This window comes from Parus major, chromosome 18, assembly GCF_001522545.3.
Source record: "Parus major isolate Abel chromosome 18, Parus_major1.1, whole genome shotgun sequence".
NCBI classification, from domain to species: Eukaryota; Metazoa; Chordata; class Aves; order Passeriformes; family Paridae; genus Parus; species Parus major.
Genome location: NC_031786.1, coordinates 2,207,647 through 2,228,635, shown reverse-complemented (window position 1 = coordinate 2,228,635; position 20,989 = coordinate 2,207,647). Strand labels below are relative to the sequence as shown.

Genomic DNA, 20,989 nt, shown 5'->3' with positions numbered 1-20,989 from the left:
CCGGCTGCAGCTGCCGGGAGATGGCAGCATGGGCTAAGGAGATGGAGCAGCTTGGATTCCTGATTCCCGGCACAGAAAGTCCTGCCAGCACTCAGCAATTCCCAGAGGCCCCCTCAGGACACTCCCCCAGGCAGTGTTTTGGGGGAATCCATCTAATCCCGAAGGGGTTTCCCAGTGCTGGGGCTGCCTTTTGCTCCTGGCCTTTCCCAGGAGGTTGGGGACAGGGGGTGACGGGGGACAGGACACTGCACGTGGAGCTGCCTGGCTCTCCTGAGCCTCTCCTGCTTGCTGGAGAGGATGAGCAATGTGTTGTGGCCAGGTGGGGTGAGGAAATCAGAATCCTGGAATGGTTTGGGTTGGAAGGGGCCTTAAAGCCCATCTCATTCCCACCCCTGCCATGGCAGGGACACCTTCCCCTGTCCCAGGCTGCTCCAAGCCCTGTCCAGCCTGGCCTTGGGCACTGCCAGGGATCCAGGGGCAGCCCCAGCTGCCTCCCCACCCTCCCAGGGAAGAATTCTCTCCTAATATCTAATCTATATCTCTCCTCTTCTAGTTCAAAACCAATCCCCATTGTTCTATCACTGCCCATGCAAAAAATCACCCTCCCTCCTTTCTGGAAAGCCCCTTTAGGTTCTCAAGGGGCTCTAAAATCATCTTGGAGCGTTCCCATCTCCAGGCTGAGCAGCCCCATTTGTGTGGAGCCTACAGGAGCACACCCCAGGGTGGGCAGGCAGCAATCCCAGAGCAGTGGGGTGTCCCCCAGTGCTGAGTCTGGGCTCTGTGTCCCCAGATCGAGCTGGCCATCCTGCGCTTCCCCTACGACTCCTGGGGCACGCCCTTCCAGCAGCTCAAGCAGGTGGTGGAGGAGCCGTCGCCGCAGCTCCCAGCGGAGAAGTTCTCAGCGGAGTTCGTCGATTTTACCTCGCAATGGTACAATTCCCTCTTGTCCCCGCTCTCCCTGGCCCTGCTCGCCTTCAGCACATGGGTGCCTGTCTCCACAGGCAGCTCCCACCCCAGATTTGTGCAGAGCATTCCCTGGGGAAGGGCAGAACAGTCCCTGGCTGAGCACCGTGCAGGCACAGCAGCTCTGGCCGTCTCTCCACAGAGCAGGCTGGGCTGCTTTGAGGGGACACGCAGGATTTTGGGGTGTCCTCACCCTGGCTGCCCCACAGGGCTGCTGTGAGCAGGGACAGCTCGTGTCCCTGAGGCTGGGAAGGGCAGCAGGGTACGGAATGGCTGTGTTCTCTCTCAGGGGACACGGCTCTGAGGGCAGATTTTCTGTGGTGTCCCCCTCTGGGCGGTGTCTGTCCCTCTCCCGGGGCCCTGGGGCTGCTGCTCTGCTTTCCCCAGGCCTGGCAGCTGGAATCAGCAGGAGCATTTGGCTGTGCTGTAGGAAAAGGGCTGGAGCAGCCCTGCTGCTGTCTGCAGGCTGCACAGAGAGAGAGCTCAGACACCCCAACACAGCTCAGACACCCCAACACAGCCTGGAGAGAGCTCAGACACCCCAAAACAGCCTGGAGAGAGCTCAGACACCCCAGCACAGCTCAGACACCCCAGCACAGCTCAGGCACCCCAGCACAGCGTGCAGAGAGCTCAGACACCCCAGCACAGCTCAGACACCCCAGCACAGCTCTGACACCCCAGCACAGCTCAGACACCCCAGCACAGCTCAGACACCCCAGCACAGTGTGCAGAGAGCACAGCCTGCCCTCGCCCTGGCTCCCTGCAGCTTCCCTGCACACTGCCTGGCAGCAGGATCAGGTTTTCCAGGCTCTGCAGTGCCACCCACCCTCCTGCCAAGTTGGCAGGCGGCTGCTGGGTCTGCCTGGCGGCCACAAAGGACGGCAGATGGACAAACAGAAATGTGAGACTGTTCCCGAGCTGCCGTGCCCCTGGAAGGGGATTATCAGCTGCTCCTGCCTGGGCACTCTCAGTACCCACGTTTAGATTCTTCAGAGTCTTGTTCAAGCGTGTTTTCATGTCCCTGTGGTCCAGCTGCTCGGCTCCTGACCCACACTGGGGAATACCTGCCATGCCCTCCCTGCCCTGGCTCCGGGAGAGGTGGGAGCTGCCTTGGAAAAACCCCCTCACGAGATGCCCCCCGTTCTTGCGAGGCCCACGCTGAGGTTTTGGGGCAGCTGCTGTTTTCCAGCTTGTGCCAGGCAGGCTGTTCCTCTCTGAGGGATTTGCTTTTCCAGGCTCTGTGTCTTGCAGTTGGTGGCTGCTTTAGGAATTACATCCACACCACTTTGGGGAGCACGTGGTGGCTCCTGGCTTTGCAAATCCTGTCCTCCAGGGTCACCCAAGATCCCTCAGTGCCAGCAGGGTGCCATGGGTGGGGAATGGTGAACTTTGCACCAGTTTTGTGTTATTGGGGTCTGGCAATTCCTGACACCCAACCAGGTCACAGCCACCCTGTATCAAGCCTGGCTTAGGATTGTGTTTATCCATCTGCTGCCTGGGCAGTGAAGTCTGATCACCTGTAGGCACTGCAGGAAGATTCCTGGGATATCTGAGTCAGGATCAGATCCCAATATAACCCTTCATTCCTGAAAATTTACATTGATTTCAGGAACTTACCGCCAGATTTCCTGCTATTAGTGACCTGGGGATGAATTTGTTTTGTAGAGGGTCTAAATTAAGAGAATTACACCAAATCTGGACACAGCTAACCTTCAAATTCACCTTGTCATCTTGGCTGGGGCCGCTGCTGAGCTGGGAGGATGTGACACATCCCGTACCTTCGGGCCGGCGATATTGGCACGTATCGGCCCCGGGTTCCTCCGTTCATTCACAACATGACACTAAACACGAGCCCTCTACACACAGCAAGCAGGAAATATCTATTCAGTGTGTGTCCTCTGCTTCCTCTGGGCCCCAGCAAATCCCAGCAGAGGTTCTCACTTTTGTTTTGCTCAGTGTGACACCTTTTCCCCGCCACCGCCGCGTACGTGTGTGAAGATCTTTTCAAGTCGCTCCAAGTGTCTTTCCCCTAAATACACTGCCAGGAAGTGAGTAGAGATTACGTCCTGTCTTTTAAAAGCTATTTTCTGCTGGAGGGAAACCAAAATATCTTCCAGCTACAACCCTCCAGGGCCATCTGTTGTAGGAGAGGGGAGAAAAAAAGGATGTCCCATGGAAGCGTCCCCGCTGATAACAGCACGGTGATAAACAAACAGTTGTACACGTGCTCTGCAGCCACTCAGTCACTGCTCCCAGGCAGAGCCTGGAGGCTGCACCCATTCCCTGAGTCACTGGCCTGTTGGAGAGCACCCAAACTCCCAGTTGTACCTGGCCCCCAGCAAGAGGCAGTGTTTTAAGTGGTGTTTTTGGTGGCTCCAGGTCTCTGGGTGGATTTTGAGTTCCTGTGCCCAGCGCTGCTGTCGCTGTCCTCAAGGCCTAAATTGTTTCCTCAGCTTGGATGAGTAGCTGAACGTGTTCTGCAGAGTCTTTAAACCTCACAGCTGTCGTGGTATCATGTTATGGCCTTACTTAAATTGCAGACAGAATGTAAATTCTAATTTTTTTCCTTTTTTCTCCCAATTAAAGCTTGAAGAAGAATTCCAAAGAACGGCCAACATACCCAGAGCTTATGGTGAGTGTGGCTGCATCAGGCAATTATTTCAGAATTGTGGCTGCATCATTTCAGAGCTGAAATGGGTCACAGTGAGGTGCTGAGGGCAGGGATCCCAGTAGTGATGGTGTTTTGGGATGCTTTGCATCTTATTTTTCATACCAGATGGGAGAATTGTGACACTTCACAGTCCTGGGAGGGTGGCTGCAAATCAGAGATGCTCTCTGAAATCTCAGCCAGGTGCTTTTCCACTCAGATCAAGGGAGAAAATACATATTAAAGCAGGTAATGGATGAGAATGAGGCTGTGAAGGATCAGTTAGTGAGGCTCAGATCCTCCTCTGGGGTTTGTGTGATCAGCTCAAACACCTCAGTGTGCCACAGATGCTGCAGGAGCCCAGACTGGGCTTTGCTGCCCTGCTGCCTTGGAGAGGAGGATTTTTGGACAGAGCAATTCCTGGATGTTGGGGACAGAGACGAGTCTGTGACTAATAATTCCAGTTATTGAGAGTCATCTCTGCCTAGAGACTGTTTACTGGCAGGGATAACTGAGGAATAGCTAAGGAGGAAAATGCCAATAAGGGCTGGTGGCAGGGGAAATGCAGGGCACTGCTCTGTGCCCAGCCAGAGCTCTGGGCTGCAGCTGGAAAGAACAGATTTTTCTGCTTGGGCTCCACTGCTTCATGGCCTTTCTCTCTCTCCTGACTTTCTGGTATTGATCCTGGTGCTCCTAAAAGCTGGCAGAAAGCAGGAGAGCTCAGGAAGTCGGTGTTTCACTCCTGCAGACGTTTAATCCTTTGTTACTCTCACACAACTCACAGCTTTCTAAAGGCAGGAAGGTGCCTAAATTTGTTATTTCTGAAGCTCCTGACCCTGCATTCCCACCCCTGTCCAGTCTCAGAGTCAAGATCACCTGGATTAAGGGTGGCAAGGATTTCTTTAGGCACTGGTATTCCCTACCTCGCAATTTTTGGGATCTACATTCTGCCAGCAGAGGGTCAGACCCATCACCACCTCACACCTTCTGCTCAGAGCTGAGAAGGTGCCAGGTTTAAGGTGATTTTTACCTGCAAGTGATGCTGGAAACCCACGACCCTGAGTGCAAGCAGTGAATAATTCCCGTGGCATTTGGTGCTGGACCCTGTAATGCAATTCAACTATAAATAGATGTGATTGACACACAGCTTGCCCCCAGACTGCTTTCAAACAAAGGGAGGCTTGAGTTTTACAGCTTTTTTTTCTTAATTTGTTTTTTTTGAGGGGTATATTATTTGATAAATCCATCTGTATACTTTAAGCAAATTTCTGAACTTTGCCAAATGGCCTTTTATCAAAAAAGGTTCAAAAGCAGCTCCGTCTGCTGCAGCATTAATACCCATTGGCAAGGGAGTGCATTTCTATTGAATTAGGTTCTTGGATCACCCCTGCAGAGTATCTCAGTGCTGTGGTATTTTATGGCTGACATGGATGTTGTGAGGTCCTGTGGTTGAGGGTTGCTGTTTTGTTGGGGTTTTTTCCTCCCTCTTACAGCATTAAGTTGCGGTGCTGGATTGGATTTGTCATTTAGACCAAGACTGCTCCCTTGCTTTCCTGTGGGATTGAGGTTTCTCATGGAAAATGTGACTCTGTGCTATCTTGAGCAGCAGGAAAGCTGATAGGGGTGCTTAATTTCATTTAAAAGCCCACTTCCCCAGGTGAAGTGGAGCGTGAAACTACTACAGGAGCGGTGGTCTGCACATCCCACCTGGCACAGCCTTGGCTTCCCTGGGGCACAGGCTGCAGGGCATTGCTGCCACCCCTGGCACATTTCTGGATGTGTCCAGGCTGTGTAGCTGTGCTTTGGGTGTCACTTCAGTGGGATGTGAAAGCTGGGACGATAACAAAGAACAAAGCTGGGATAATAACGGGACATTGGGGTCACCTCTCTGAGTTACCCACACTTCAGTTCCTGTCAGTGTCTGACCCAGGGAGACCTAAAATTTTGCCTGGATCTTTGCCTCAGCCCATTCCAGCCCTGTTTCCCACATAATTGTGCTTCCTCTTCCTTACTGGTGTGTCTTTGGATTGCTTCCCAGCCACTCAGAGCTGCCTCATCTTATTCCCTGGGTGACTTTCCACTCAAGCCCACCTTGAAAAATCCCTTTTCTTTGCTCTTCTTCTCCTTCCACCTGGCCACTGCCATGAAAGATCATTGAGACATCCAGTGCTCAGGGACTGAGGTGAGGGGCAGCTTGGAAAAAACCCTGGAAACCCCAAATTGTCTTTAAAAATCTGACTCGAAACACGAGGGCTGGGAATGAAACCCTGGTACAGAGCAGAGATCACTGTGAGCCCTGCAGGGCCCTGGCTGCCTCTTGGTTCTCACTGACACCCTCTGTCCAAATAAACCCGATTATCTGCCAGCACAGTGGGTGTCAAACTGGTTTTGGGGGTTTTCAGGTGGGATCTCAGCTCAGTGTGTTGCTGAACCAACCAAAGGGAGTTGCTGGTCCTGGCAGAGAGGGGCTTTGGTTGCTCTCAGTGGGGTTTGGTTGTGTTTTTTCTCCTTCCCTGTATTTTTCCATTGGTGCAGGGTTTTCTGGCAGGCTGTCTCCCCACGTGGGTCAGGATGAAGTGGTTAAACACACAAGAGGGGATGGTTTTCCAGTCAGGATGGCTTTCCTGTGTGGTGTTTGGGGTGAAGGAGCCGCTCCTGCTGCGAGGAGGGGCAGTTCAGGGAAGAAATGAGACTCAGGAGTCACCAGAGGGCAAACACACAGATAAAGCTGAGGGAAAAGCACTGCAGTCAGCAAGGTTTTCCCTGCTCTGCTTGCAGCGTGGTCTGGAGGGTGTTTGGGGCAGATGGAGAGGGTTTTCTAAGCTTTCCCCTTTCCTCCAGAGCTGCCCAGCTCAGCCCTCCCAGCCAGGGCAGGGTTTAGGTGGAATCCGTGGCAATTTCATGGAGCACCCTTGTGCTCCCCGACTCACCTCAGCTGTAAAAGCCCAATATTATGATGCTAAGGAGAAAACCTTCTTCACTGTCTAGAGGATTGTCTGAAAAGCGTTTTGCTCAGCGTGGTGATTAATAAACTTGGCTGTTTTTTTCTCTCTTTGCTTTCCCAGCAACATCCTTTCTTCACCCTGCACGAATCCAAAGAGACAGACGTCGCCTCTTTTGTCAAGCTCATCCTGGGAGACTGAGAACTGGACTTGTAAAAGAATTGCCCTTCTGTGGACTGGTGGGTGCAGGGGAGGGGCGTGTGGCAGGACTCGTCATGGGAGCACCAACAGAAAGTCGCTGTGTTTTGTTTTGTTTTGTTTTTATTCTGAGAAACCCCCGCCTCGCCCGAGTTTTTTTAAAGGGTTCTTTGGTATCCATAGTGACATAGAACGAGCTGGTTAGTGGAATGAATTTTAATAAGGTTGGTAACCTTAAAACAAAAACAAAACAACAACAAAAAAAATCTTTTTTTGAAAGAGTGATTTACATATTTAATGACAGTCGAAGTTCCTCTTCCTAACTTGCTCCTCATCCCCCTTCCCTTCCCCTTGAACCAGAATTTGCTTTGTCATGGTAATAGGTGCTATGGTAGTCATGAAGTTGTATGTAGATTTATATTTTGTCCCTTCCATTATTTTAATATTTATGTTAAGTGCTTGATGGAATAGATTTCTGTTTTATATGAGGATGAGTGCGTGGTGATGATGATGATGATGATGATGATGCAAAATGAGGCCGCAGCAAGCAGCACTTGTAGGGCTCGCTGGGGAAAAGGTGTCCGAGGAGAGGAGAGAGGAGAAGTGTCTCTGTTGTGGAATACAGGTGATGTGCATCATAAAAGGAATGGATGAGCAAGCCTTGCTGCTCGAGCTGTGTCAGGGAGGGAGGCCCCGGTGTCCCCTGTGGTCACCTCCTCTCCCGACACCGCGCTTCCAGCCCTGTCCCACCGCCCTGCTCTGCTGGAGAGGGCAGGCTGGGAGCTCTGGGAGTTGCTGGGACAATGTCTGGGACAAAAGGCCCAGAGGGAAGGAGTTGTCAGAGAAGTTGCACAAAGAAGAGGAGGAGCTGTCCTGGTGGGTGCCCAGCAGCGTTGCAGTGCCCGAGGCTCCCTTGGGCTGGGGATGAGCTGCTCTGGGGCTCCGGGGAGCTCCTCTCTCGGATGATCTCGGGATCACAGGAGGCACAGCACCCTCAGGAGTGGGATGGATTAGTGGATGGATCCCTGGGCTCCATCCCTCCGTGCTTGCCCGGGGATTGCAGCGCTCCAGGAGCCCGAGCTGGCCGGGTTGTTGGGCTGTGCCCAGCCCCAGTTGGATGCTGCAGGCAGCCGGGAACGCTGGGCTCTGCCTGGGAAACCACACAGGGACAGCACAGCCCACCCTGACCAGGAGCTCCCTGCTGCTGGCCTCGGGGACGAGCTGTGAGCCAGGGACAGGAGAAGGTGGGAGAGGAGCTGGAGAGCGTTGTGCCCTCGGGTCAGTCACTGTCTGGAGCAGGGGGCACTGGCAGTGTTGGCTCCACGTTAAGGCTGGTTTGAGCCATGCCTGCCCAGCTGCCTGGCCCGGGGCTCCTTCCCCCAGCCCTGGAACGAGGCCTGCACGAGTGCCTCGTGCCCTGCATGCGCTTCCATCCCCACCCCTCGCTTGGGCACAGCCCCTGGGAGCCAGAAACACACCCTGCTCTGCAGGGCTGAACCTTGCAGGGTGTCACTGAACCTTGCAGGATGTCACTGACCGCTCAGCAGGGTGTCCCTGACCCTGAGCAGGGTGTCACTGACCCTGTGCAGGGTGTCACTGACCCTGTGCAGGGTGTCCCTGACCCTGAGCAGGGTGTCACTGACTGTGCAGGGTGTCACTGACCCTGAGCAGGGTGTCACTGACCCTGTGCAGGGTGTCACTGACCCTGTGCAGGATGTCACTGACCCTGAGCAGGGTGTCACTGACTGCTCAGCAGGGTGTCACTGACCCTGAGCAGGTGTCACTGAACCTTGCAGGGTGTCACTGACCCTGAGCAGGGTGTCACTGACCGCTCAGCAGGGTGTCACTGACCCTGAGCAGGGTGTCACTGACCGCTCAGCAGGGTGTCACTGACCCTGAGCAGGGTGTCACTGACCCTGAGCAGGCTGTCACTGACCCTGAGCAGGGTGTCACTGACCCTGTGCAGGATGTCACTGACCCTGAGCAGGGTGTCACTGACCGCTCAGCAGGGTGTCACTGACCCTGAGCAGGGTGTCACTGACCCTGAGCAGGGTGTCCCTGACCCTGAGCAGGGTGTCCCTGACCCTGAGCAGGCTGTCACTGACCCTGAGCAGGGTGTCACTGACCCTGAGCAGGGTGTCATTGCCAGGTTAGCAGCTCCAGGCTCTGCTGGTGCAGGTTGGAACAGTCTGAGCGGATTTTGGGAATCCCCTGGAAGGGCTGAAGGGGAGGGCAGTGTTCAGAACTGGGGCTCTGGGGTGCTGGGGACACGCCAACACTTCCAAGAGGCGCACAAAGACACCGCCAGTGCCTGGGCTGTCACTGTCCCTGCCACCACAGGGGTGGCCGTGAGCCTGGGGTGGTGCAGCCCTGCCCTGGGGCTGGCAGTGACAGAGACAGGGAGCATTTATCGGGATTTGTGGATCCTTGTGCCCTCAGCTGCAGAGCAGGGGGCTCACAGAGGGCTTGCAGGAATCAGGGTGCCATTCAGGGGTGGTGCAGGCTTTGGGGAGCAGGTTCCCCTTGCTCAGCCCTGCCCCAGGAGCCCGCCCAGCCCTCGGCAAAGGAAAAGCTCCACACCCTGCTCTGTGCCGAGGGGAACCTTTCAGGTTACATTTCGTGGCAGATGAAACACGAGGATGTTTTACTTCACAGTGTAATTTTAAGAGGCCTCACATGGCTCATGATCTGCCCTCTCATATTCCATGGTGTGTGTGTGTGTTTTCTCTCTCTCACTTTCTCAGAGTCACAGAGCTGTTTTGATTGATTGTCCTCAGCTGCAGCTGAAAGTCCAGCCAGCCAGTTTATAGACTTGGTTCCAGCATCAATTCTCACTTTGAAAAACATGACATTTAAAACCACCCTTTGGTTTTCCTACATATGGATCTGATGCTTTTGTTAAAGATTGTTTTTGCTGCTTTTCCCCTGCAATATAAGTCTCGTTTGGACACCGCATCTCCTTGACCTCAGAGCACCTTCATTTCAGTGCCATTGTAATTGACAGGTTGAATTTATGAGATACTGTCAAAGCTCAGTATTTATAGCAGATATTAATGTCACCAGCGTTTTCCAATAGAGAATTAATGGCAGTGTTTTCTGCAGCTGGTAACCCTCTGAAAGGATTCCTCCATGCCTCCACACGGGGCTTGCTTTTATGCTTTCTGCTCTAATCCTTTTGTTTTAATGACATTACAATAGGGCACGCAACAAATCACTTCCCTTCCCTGCTCCTTCTCCGTGACTTTGTTCCTTTCAAAGTCGTTTGTGTCAGCCCAGGGTAAGTGTGGAGCTGTGTGAGGGTGAGGAAAGCTCTGTGAGATGCACAGGGCTCTGCATCCCTCCACAAAGCTTGGCCTGACCCAGGAGTTCCTGAGAGAGAAGCCTGAGCTTGGTGGCTTCAGCTCAGGGAGGAGAGCCAGGGACTCCTGTGTGCCTCAGAGCCCTGCTGGGCTGCAGGATGAGAGTCAGGCTCTTCTCTCTGCTGCTTAATGAGACCTCTGTGAAGATGAAAAGCCTTTGGTTGCTGCTCAGATCTTTGCTTGGCCAGAGCACAAGCACAGGGACAGACACAGGCTCTGGGACGTGGAACCTTTCCTGGCAGGCTGGCCCCCTGGGCAGCCCAGGTGTTGAGGTTTAGGGATGTTCTTCACAAAGCTTTTCTGTGTTCACACAGCTCATCTGGGCTTGGGATTGCCCCAGACTGGAATTTTTAGAGAAGCAGGTCTTGAAAGACCCCCAAAGGCAGGGAGCAGAGGGAGAGCAGAGCTGTGTGAGCTCAGCACTGAGCTGTGAGCTGGACCAGCTGTGGAGAGGGCCTCTCCAGCCTGCCACAGGTTACCAGCATCACAGCCCATCCCCAGGGCTGCCCAGGTGTGTGTCCATCCTCCTCTTGCCACCTCCTGCCATCTCAGGGTGCTGCAGGCCTTGCCACTGCTGGAGCTCTGAAGTGTCACTGGCAGGAAAGGTGTTTTCTGGGTCCCCAAGAGCCCCTTGCACCCTTAAATCTGGCAGAGGAGTTGGAGGGCATTTTCTGGTTGCTGTTTTGAAACCCCAGGTTCATGCTGCTGCACTGGGTGCAATGCCCATCTTCCCTGGAGTTCTTCCAGGTGCACAGACCTTGACACAGGTATCTCTGTACTGTATTTCTCTGGTTTTCCCTGGCTTTTCTTGTGTTTACTGGTGACAAAGAGGCAACTCTGGCTTGTTAAAGTTAAAAAAAGTTAAAACTTCATTTCTGGAGGCAGTTGGTGGGTCCCTACTTGGAAAAATCTCTAAAAAAAAAAAATCTCAATTCATCTCCCTGTAGCTGAGCAGGTGCTGCTGCACCTTTTTCTGCTGGGAAGGCTCAGCAGGGATTTCTCCATGCCTGCTGCCAGCCAGGGGTGTACCTGCACATTTCCCTTCTTCCCTGCACGTTCTGGAAGAGGAAATCCTGCTTGATCAACACAGCATTGCTTCAGTGTGGTTCAGACAAGGTTCCCACCAAGCTCCCGTGTTTAATAAATCTGTTTTATTCAAAACAACCCCCAAACTCCTCTCTCAGAAAAACCAGCCAAGATGCTCCTTTTTTATCATTTCCCCTTCCATCTTGTTCCTGTTAGAGGAACTCTGGGAGCCTGTCTTGGTGCTTCCACTCTTTCACATGCCAAAGATCCCACTTAGTTCTGCTCCTGCCAAACCAGATCTTGTAGTCCTGCCTCTAAAACCATCCATTTCCCTGCTCCTTGGGGTTCCTTTTGTTGCTGTTGCTTTTTCATTGAATTTCCTCGTGTTTATTGACATGTCTATTGTTGAGCTTCCTGGACACATGCAGCTCTCTTTTTTTGGGATACAGGGAAAGACAAATAGTTGCCTTCACTTGTGTGCCCCTGCTGTTGGGGAAATACTGTCAGTGGTGTGATTCCTACAGATGGGATGGGTCTCCTGTCGAGCTGGGCTCATGGAGGGTGTAAACTGGCACTGCTCCATTGGCTTGGCTGGAACAAGGCCAGTTTTGTCCAGCTGAGAATCTGTCCTTAGATTTTAACTGTCTAAACAGTTATTACACACTAATAAAGATTAATGATGGTAAATCCCCAGGGATTAGACATAAAATGGCAAGTTTTGCTCATTAATCTTTATTGCCACGTTACGGTTGTTGATGTTAGAGGCTCTCTCTGCTCTGGACGTGCACAGAGGAGGGGGCTGAGCCTGGGGAGATGAAGGCTGGACAGAACACACAGAACACACCAGATGTCCACATGTTTTACACTCTTTGTCTTCCCCCCAGGTTCCTTTATTCCTTGAAAGCCCTTAACCAGCAGCAGAGGATGGATCCCAGAGCTTTGCCTGCTCCTCTGGCCTCTGCCTGGGCTGTAAAACCCAGATTGTTTCTGCTGAGAAGGGATCAGATCTCCTCATTAAAATTTCAGCTTTGCTGGAGCAGATGGAGAATGTGAAATTTGCCCTGTGCTCTGCAGAGCTGGGAGATTCACCCTGGAGGAGTGGCAGCTCTGTTGGAGGCTGAAAGGACTCTGCTCCTTCACATAACCCCACTCCATAAAAACAGTGGCTTTTGTTAATGAATGGGGGCAGAAAAAGCTGCATCTCAGTTTTGAGGTGTTTGCAGATGAATAAACACAGCCAGGAGCTCTGGTGGAGCCAAGTGCTGCAGGCACAAAGGTCCATTGCCAGAGAAATGAAAGGGACTCTGAGAGTGCAGTGAACTTTAAGGGTGGGTTTAATGGCAATTAAAACAAAATGAGTCCTGTGATGGGCAGCTGGTGTCAGTGCACTCTGCCAGGGAGGGTCTGGAGCAGCAGGAGAGGCAGGACACAGCCACAGGTCCATCGAGGGCACAGCCTGAGAGCAGCCTGGCTGCCCCTGCCCTCCCCACATCTTCCTTCAGGCCCAGATTGATGGGCAGTGGGTCCCAGGTTGCCACTGGGAATCTGAATCCAAATCCAGGGAGCAAAATCTAAAACCAAAAAGGAAAAGATTTTTCCACAGGGAAAAACCTGCAAGTGGCCCAAGGCACGCTGCTGCTGCATGGCCTGAAAGGACGGGAAAAGCCTGGGAGAGACCTCTGTAGCTGAGAGAGAAGAGGGGAAACTTTTCAGGTCTCTGAGCAGCTTCATGCTGGAATTACCCAATTTTCAGGCTACCAGGAGGAGGGAGTTCACCAGGGAGCAGCTGGGGCTGCAGGATGGTTGTGGTGTGGCTCCCTCAGAGCATCCCTGGGATGCTGGAGAGCTCTTGGCCTCCCTGGACACCTGACAGGGAGAGGCTCCTTCATCTTCCTGTTCTGTGTCTGGGATTTCACTGCCCCCAGCGGGAAGGCAGTGTCCATGGAGTGGGGAAGGAGCTTCCTGTCCTCTCCAGTTCCCTCTCCCTGATGCCACAGCTGGGATTTGGCCGAGCAGCCACCCTGCAGGGCTCAGCCGCAGCTGCCATTCCGCTGAAACTCCCTTTGGGAGCGCTGGGCAGCTCTGGAGCTGCAGCAGCCCCGCTCTGAGGTGGCCCAGCCCAGCCAGGATGGGCCACAAGCCCTTCCTCGAGAGGCTCCTGGTTTTGAGAGGCCGGGGCGAGCGTCCAGCGGCCGCGAGGTTCTGCGGGGACAAGCCGGGAAAAGCTTGGAAGCGCCTGAAGCGCGCTGGAAGTAGAGATGGAAATCTCAAAAGATCAGACGTCTCTCGGCGATTTCCAAAGCTATCTGGTTTTAGCCAGACCTGAAATCCCTTCCTAGAAGTTTTATTTCAGGGTATTTTGATCTGTTACTTTCACTTTTGGGCTTAGCTAAATCCAGGAAACTCGGAGCGGTGTAATTTTTGAATAAAGACTAAACACACCCCGAGTATTCCTGAGCTGATCAGGAAAGCTGCTGCTTGGTTTATCTTCCAGGAATAACTCAGGCCAGCTCAGGCTTTAATTCAGTCTGGTTCTGCCCCTAGATAATGATTCTTTTTGAGGAAATAAAAAGAGCAGACCAGGATCTTTCCAAAAGGCTGTGACCTGACACACCAAACCATTCCAGGAGATGGATGGAGATAAATGCTCCAGTGAGAGGGGCCAATGTCTGGAGGCTGCAACAGCAGCCTGGAGTATCTGTGGCCTCCAAAAACTCACACAGACACAGGAATTGTGGGATGGAGGTGTTGGATTCTGCCATTTCTCGGGATTTTTCCCTCTAGGAGAGAGCATTCAGCCATCTCAGAGTATCCCAGAACACCCAAAAATCCTTCAGCATTTTTATATTGGTTTTTCTTTTCAGGATGGATACTGTGAAAAGTCAGGAAGGGCCAGCTGTCCTTGATTTGCACAGGCAGGGTGAAGAAATGTGGCTTTGGTGCCTGGTAAAAGCCAAGAAAAGGTGTGTTTAAAGATAAATCCCAGTCTCTGTCAGAGCTGCTGAGCCAGGATCAAATATTCCCAAATCCAGGTACAGCTGCAGAGCTCTCCATCCATATTTAGCCCCAAATTCAGTCACAAATCCTGCATAAACACCTACAGCATGGACTGTGCCTTCTGGGGGGCTTCTGGCAGATTCGGGGCTCAAAATCCAATATTCCCCAACCCAGGATTTGGCTCTGAATATTCCCTTTAAAATCCATGTGTAAAGTGAATTTCCAGGGCTCGGCTGCTGTTTTTATTTTGGTGAATCGAGTGGTTTGTGCTTGGTGAGAGCTGTCCCTGTGCCAGGGGCTGCTGGAAATAGTCACAACATCCAAAATAGCTGGAATTCTGCATTTTTTAAATAGGAATACAACAAGGGGAAGCTGCTAAATGTAGCTTCTTGTAAGCTGGAAATGTGTTGGAGTAAAATTTGTCATTTCTTGTAGAGAAAAAACAAAACAAACCGAAACAACTCTCCAAAATTGTCCAAAATCTTCAATTTAAGGAATTACAGTTTTATTGGCAAAGATCTACGTTCAGAAATCCCATCAATAGATGGGATTTTTAGACTTTCTATCTTAAGGTGTGAAATCTGCTTTTTCTCAGGATGGTGGGAAATCTGTAATAAGGATATTTTTAAATAATTCTGGCTAGGGAAAAAAGAAACAAACCCAAACATCAAAAAAAAAGGAAAAGCACCGAGATCCCAGTGTTCTCTGGTGTTGAAGAGGGCACATGGACATGTTAGGAAGGAGAAGACTTTTCAACCTGCTGTAATGCAAATCCTTCTTTTACTTCATTTTTAGGTTTTTTTTTTTACAGTAACATCACTCGGTTTCTTAACTGGGAAAGTCTCTGCTTTTCCATCCCCGTGGAAAGCTGATTATTCTTTCTCATGTTCTTCTTATTTATTATTTATCTCTTTCTGGTACTATCCAAGAGGTGCTGAAATTATCTCCCAGCCTGCCCTCGAGCCATTTGGGATCCCTGTGGTAGCTCCTAACAGCTGGGATGGCAGTAGACAGCTGATGATGATTTTAAATTATATTTATAGCAACTTAGATTATTATTTTTGTTTGTTTTTTAGTGTCTCGGTTTGCATTAGAATTAGGGACGGGGATAAGGAATCTTGTTTTAAAATATTCTAATTTTTTTTTTGGAGTTTTGGGGGCTTCTGAAGAAACCTGCTCACTTTTATGTTTTTAGTAGGGAAGCACGAGGTGGGTTTCAGATGTTCCTTTGAGAGGGGATTGAGTAGCACCAGGGTTCAGTTTAGCTGGTAGAATGCTCTGTCAAATCATTAAAATCGATTAAATCAATCAATAAAATCAGCTGAATTCTGAGAAAACAGCCACTTTCCACCTGAAAATTCAAATCTGGTTGGTGAAGAATTTGGTTTGTCCCAGGCTCATGGCAGGCTTTTCTCTGTCAAACCTGGAGTTTGCTGGAGCCCTGGGTGGTGAGGACTGGCCAGGGCAGGGCTGGGGACAGCCAAGTGTCACCTCTGGGGCTGGAGGACACCTGTCCTGCAGAAATAATGGAGCAATTCACGAGCTCTGGGGGATGCTGAGGGGAATCCCTCAAGTGTGGGAGAGAATCAGGGCTTTGGGGCTCAAAACCCATCAGGTTTTGTTCTTTTTATTCCCTTTCTCCCCTTGGAAAGGTGCTTCAGAAGCCTCCCCAGCCTTTCTGATAAAGAATAACAGAACCAGAGAACCACAGAGTCACGGAGGGTGGAAAAACCTTTAAAATCATCGAGTCCAACCAAAAACTCAGCGCTGCCAAGGCCACCACTAACCCATGTCCCCGAGTGCCACATGAACACATTTCCAGCCCTTCCAGGGAGGGTGACTCAAGCCCTTCCCTGGGCAGCCTGGGTGCTGTGGTGCAGCTGTTTTCAGACAGCTCACGCCGCTTTTCTGGTTTGTTTTCTTTCCCCAACGTATAAGAAACGCTGGGTAGCAGAATGTGGAATTGATTAGAAGTTCATAAAGCAGGGACCTCAGAAGGATGTGGGTATAAATGCTTTTCAGGCATCCGAGGTGAACTTTAAATGGAGCTTTGGCCCTCATTTGCTTTCTGCTTTTCAAAAACCATTTATGAGAAAGTGGAGCTGTCAAAGCCGTGCATGAACTTTGCCTTCTTGCAAATAACTTGTCTCAAAGTAAATTGTCCAAATGCACAAGAAACTTGTCTCTAAGTAAATCCAGTAGCTCTACAGAGCTGGAATTGTGTGGATTAGAGGGTGTGAGAGGTGTGTGTGTGTGTGTGTGTGAGCACGTGTTGTGCTTGGGGAGGTGCAGGGAGTAACTCAGCCATTTTGAGATTTAAAAAAAAACACAATGCAAGTGCTTTTCTTAAAAAAAAAAAAATAAAAAAATTAAAAAGGCAGCGTAAAATATTTATTTCTTGGCAGAAGTACATCAGACCACATCTCCCATCCTTCTTTTAATTGCTTGGTGTTTGTTTGTGTTGTGTCAGGCTTTGCTGGTTTCCTCGGCAGGGCTGCGCGCCGCCCGTCACCTCGCACAACCCCGCTCCGAGCCAGGGCACGGGGCAGCTCCAGCTCCTCAGGAGAGCCCTGGGGTGCAGGCAGTGCAGCAGAGGCCAAGGTGCTGTTGAGTTAAAGGCAGCACAGTGCAGAGTGGGGGATTTTCAATTTTTAGCCTTGTTGAGGGAATTCTTTCCTTGTGAGAATCCAACCCGCCGCGCCCTGAGGCGGCAGCACCCCAAGTCCCAGCCTTGGGGAGGGCGGGTTGGCCAGACAGAGCAGCTCAGAGGGTGTCACTGAAAAGGAAAGAGGTGCTGGAGTGAGTGTGAGGCAGCACTGGGTGCTGGTCAGTGCCTGTGGGCTTTGCCCAGGGTTTGGATGCTCCAGGTCTGGTACCCAGCCAGGTGCAGACACTTCATCAGTCAGGGACTGCCGAGCTCACCTGGCTGCCCACCTGCACATCCCCTCCACCTGCAACACCTCCTGTGCTGTCTTCCCCCATCTCAGTGCTGTTCCTCGTGCTCTGGAGATGAGCAGGAGCAGCAGAGGGACAGCAGGGCCGTGTGTGTAACGTTTGAGGGGCTTTTACTCCATGTTGTTTTAAAGAGATGCTTTTAGGATCCATGCTGAACTGGTATTCTTTAACCTTCACTGCCACAGATTCTTTCTCCCCACCCTCTTCACTTCATACAGATTGGCAAAACACATTTGACTTGAAAAGAAACCACCCCCAAACCCTGCTGATGGGATAAGTTACTCCTCTTTACTGTGCTTTGATTTGATTTCTCAGGATACCCAGAGGTTTTTCACTGCTGCTGAGAGGGGACAGTACACCTTTTTGGAGACTTCAACCACTGTAACAGTTTTCCAGATGTGTGTGTGCGTGTGTGTGTGTGTAAGCCAGCACTGTGCGTGCGTGTGTTCTGCTGAATATTGTGTGCATCTCTGAAATGCTTCAAACAACTGCCTGGAAGTCAAAAACCAACCACCTCTTTCCAGTCATATGTTTGCCGTGACTTTTCATAACCACACTTGAAACTAGTGGTCTTGGATGGAAATATTCAAAGAGCAGGGCATCTTTATAGCAATGGTATGTCAGTCGAATTACGGAAAATGTACACAAAGATAAATAAATGAAATTTAAAAGTAACGTTCTCTCGGCCTACCTGTGTTTCCCTCAGCGCTACCGGTTGTGTCGGGGCACGCTTTGGGCTGCTTTTGCCGTTCCTATGGGAGGTTTTTGGGGATCATCTTACTCCCAACAGCTTCTGGTACATTACTGAAAGCCCAGGAATGCTCAAGCTGCTCGACAGGGATAATTGTCAGCCCTGCTGCCGCTGGTTTCCCTTTCCCCGCTCCGGCTGGCGGGAGCAGGCGCAGCCACATCCCGTCCAGCCCACATCAAAGGCACGGCCCGGAGGGACGGCAGCAGCGGCTTCCTGCCCCCAGCCCTCCCAAAAAACAGCTCTTGCAGGGTCCAAGGGGACACAACCCCCTGGCCAGCTCTGGGCTCCAGGTCCTGGGCTGGGTCAGAGCCCAGCACCTCGCGGGGATGTGGCCCAAGGGGTTGGGTGCAGCTGCTGGGCTGCAGAACAGATGTGGGGCTTTGCTGGCTGCCCAGGTCCTGCATCCCGGGTTCCCCTGCCAGCCCCAGCGCTGTCACCTGCCTTTCTTTAAAGGGTGACTCTCAGGCCGTGCCTTGTCCTGCTGCAGGGCCAGTGTTCACCCTGAATTATTGTCTGAGCCAAAGCGCTGTGCTGGAGTAAAGTGTGCTGGGCTGGTCGTGCTGAAACATGAATCGCTGCTTCCCTCCTCCTCGTGTAAATAAAATTATCCTTCCATTTATATTAGAAGTGTAGAAAACAATATCCCAGCTCCCTCTGCTGATCCTGCAGTCCCAGTGAAGGTGGGAGCGCTGGCTGCAGAGCTGATGTGCTGCACAGTGAGCTCCAGAGGAACAGCCTGCTTAATAAAACAGCTCTGAGGGACGCAGGTTTCACACCGTGAGCTTTGTCATGCAATTATTTATGATGACATGGGAGATCCTGTTTCCTCTGCCTCCCCTGCCTGTTTCATAGATGAAATTGGGAAGCAATTCCTGCACTGTCACAACTAATGTCACATGGAAGCAAGGGAGAGAACGCGAGAAGTTGTGGTGTGAGGAAAATCAGTGTTTATCACCTGGGAGAAGCACAGCGGCCTGGGCTGAATGCTTTGGGATTGCAGCAGGAATATTACCCAGCAGTGGGAATGCTGGTGATGCAGAGATTGCCATAAAAATGTCTGAAGGGAAGAGTTGCAAGAGGCACAGACCCATTTCTGCGAATCCTCAACAGCTGCAGAAGTTCTCCCTGTGCTGCATGTGCGTGTGTGTTCTGTTTAAAAGGAAGAAATTAAGAGCCATACTTTTATTTTATCAAATCAAATTACCCCTGTACGCTCCGAATATTTATGCATCAGTGCTTTTTTTTTTTTTTATTAGGGCTTTATCTCTCTGTAATCAATTCCAAATACTAACCTATTTTTATCGCTGTAATGCAGCAGTAATTTATAAGATGTAGACGGAACGCACACGAGATGCCAAAAGCAATTTTATGGAGCCTCTTTTGTTGTCATCTACAATGCATCAGCTCTTGCCTTCAGCCTCCCATCAATTTTAAAAGCCCTGAGATGAAAAAAAAAAAATAAAAATTAAAAGGAGCAAGTACAGTGAAGCAGCTGCCAGGGCCTGGAATAGCCTGAGATCCGTGTGCACCTTTGGGATGGAGCTTGATTGAACACGGCACAATAATGAAAACCGTGCTGAGCTTTGTAATGCAATTATCTGGGTTGAAAATGACAGATCCTGTTTCCTCTGCCTCCCCTGCCTGCTCCATGTATGAAATTGTGATTCCTGCGTTATCCCAACTAACACCACAGGGAAGTGAGGAAAGGAACGGGGAAGGTTGAGGTGTGAGGAAGAGGGGAAGTTGGGGTCCCTGGGGCTGAACAGAACTTCTTCATCTTCTCTTTTCTCCTCTCCTGTGGGAGCCCTCCTGTAAGGGCAGTAACGTTGGCTTCCAGAGTGGAAATACACCAGCCAAGCATTCCAGAATCCCCATCCCAATATCCCAGTTCCCACAGCAACCAGCTGCCTTTGAGCAGCTTCCAGCAAGCTCTCGTGTCCCTGAGGGGCACCTGCAACAGGAGCACCCACGGGTGTCTTCATGGGTGAGGTTCTCCAAGCTTTTCCTGTCAAGATCTTGCCCATCAGACATCACTGCTGCTCTCCCAGATTTTCACACTTTTGGTCCCAGGTCTGGCTGTCTGGTGCTGGAGGTGCTTGGAGCGATGGTGAAATCAATGTAATCGTGATTGGACAGGTGGGAATGGCCTCAGGCTCAGAGTAGGGTCAGATTGGGAAGGAATTGTTCCCTGGGAGGGTGGGGAGGCACAGCTGGGGCTGCCCCTGGATCCCTGAAGTGCCCAAGGCCAGGCTGGACAGGGCTTGGAGCAGCCTGGGACAGGAGAAGGTGTCCCTGCACTGGATGATCTTTAAGGTCCCTCCCAACCCAAGCCATTCTGTGAGCTTATAAATCTACAAAGACACTGCAGCTTTTCTGAAGCATGCACTGCACCTAGAGGTGATGCAGTTTATTGATGTTAAAGACACAGATGTTTAATTCTGTTTCATTTACTTGCAGAATCCTACTAACAGACAATTGGAAGCACCTTCAGACTAAAATCACATCCCGTTTAACACCCAGTGATTACTTTTAAGGCTCGCATATAAATAGGTGTCTTTCAATAGGCTTCTATTAACCACAGGGACTGAAAATAAATGGAGGAACCTTTCAGAACATTGACAAATCATTGATGGCAAACATTACCGAGACACCTTTGTCTGCCTACCCCTTTGATATTGGAGGGCTTTTGGGAAATAACAATGGAAGCAGCCCCTCCTGGAGGAATCATTACTAAAGCATTTCGCATGCAGATTACTTCAGGCCTCAGCACCGCGACTGCCGGGTCAGGAGAGGAGGGCCAAGATTTGCTGATTGAGATCAGATGGCTGGTGGCGAGAAGGAATCTAGATGACTTAACTGGAGGGATTAGACTCAAGTCTTTTGGCTTCCACTTGGCCGTTTTATAAACGGCGCAGGCGGGCGGCCTTCCCCTCGGCGTGTGCGCGGTGCGCGGGGCACCAGCCAGGCCCTCAGCGCTGGCAGGGCAGCTCTGCTGGGTGAGAAAGGCAAAGGCACTGCAAGTGCAAGCTCAAATTAGCCCCAGAACTCCGGCCCTCGCACCTCCAGCCCTCACACCTCCAGCCCACAGCGCTCTCCAGCCTCGCCAGCACCACCGCGGTTCGGTGGGTGATGCCACAGGGCCCAGCCGGTG

At 51.4% G+C, this 20,989-nt stretch overlaps 1 protein-coding gene across 1 annotated transcript in view; it reads left to right on the top strand.

Annotated features, from left to right (window-relative positions):
- MAP2K6 (mitogen-activated protein kinase kinase 6) overlaps nucleotides 1-17,762 on the top strand; it is a 35,818-nt gene extending 18,056 nt beyond the window's left edge. Inside the window, exons 10-12 of the mRNA XM_033518633.1 lie at nucleotides 791-930; nucleotides 3,550-3,595; nucleotides 6,676-17,762. Coding sequence (XP_033374524.1) covers nucleotides 791-930; nucleotides 3,550-3,595; nucleotides 6,676-6,753 — 264 coding nt within the window. The 3' untranslated portion in view covers nucleotides 6,754-17,762. The remainder of the gene's footprint in view (nucleotides 1-790; nucleotides 931-3,549; nucleotides 3,596-6,675) is intronic.
- The last annotated feature ends 3,227 nt before the right edge of the window (nucleotides 17,763-20,989 follow it).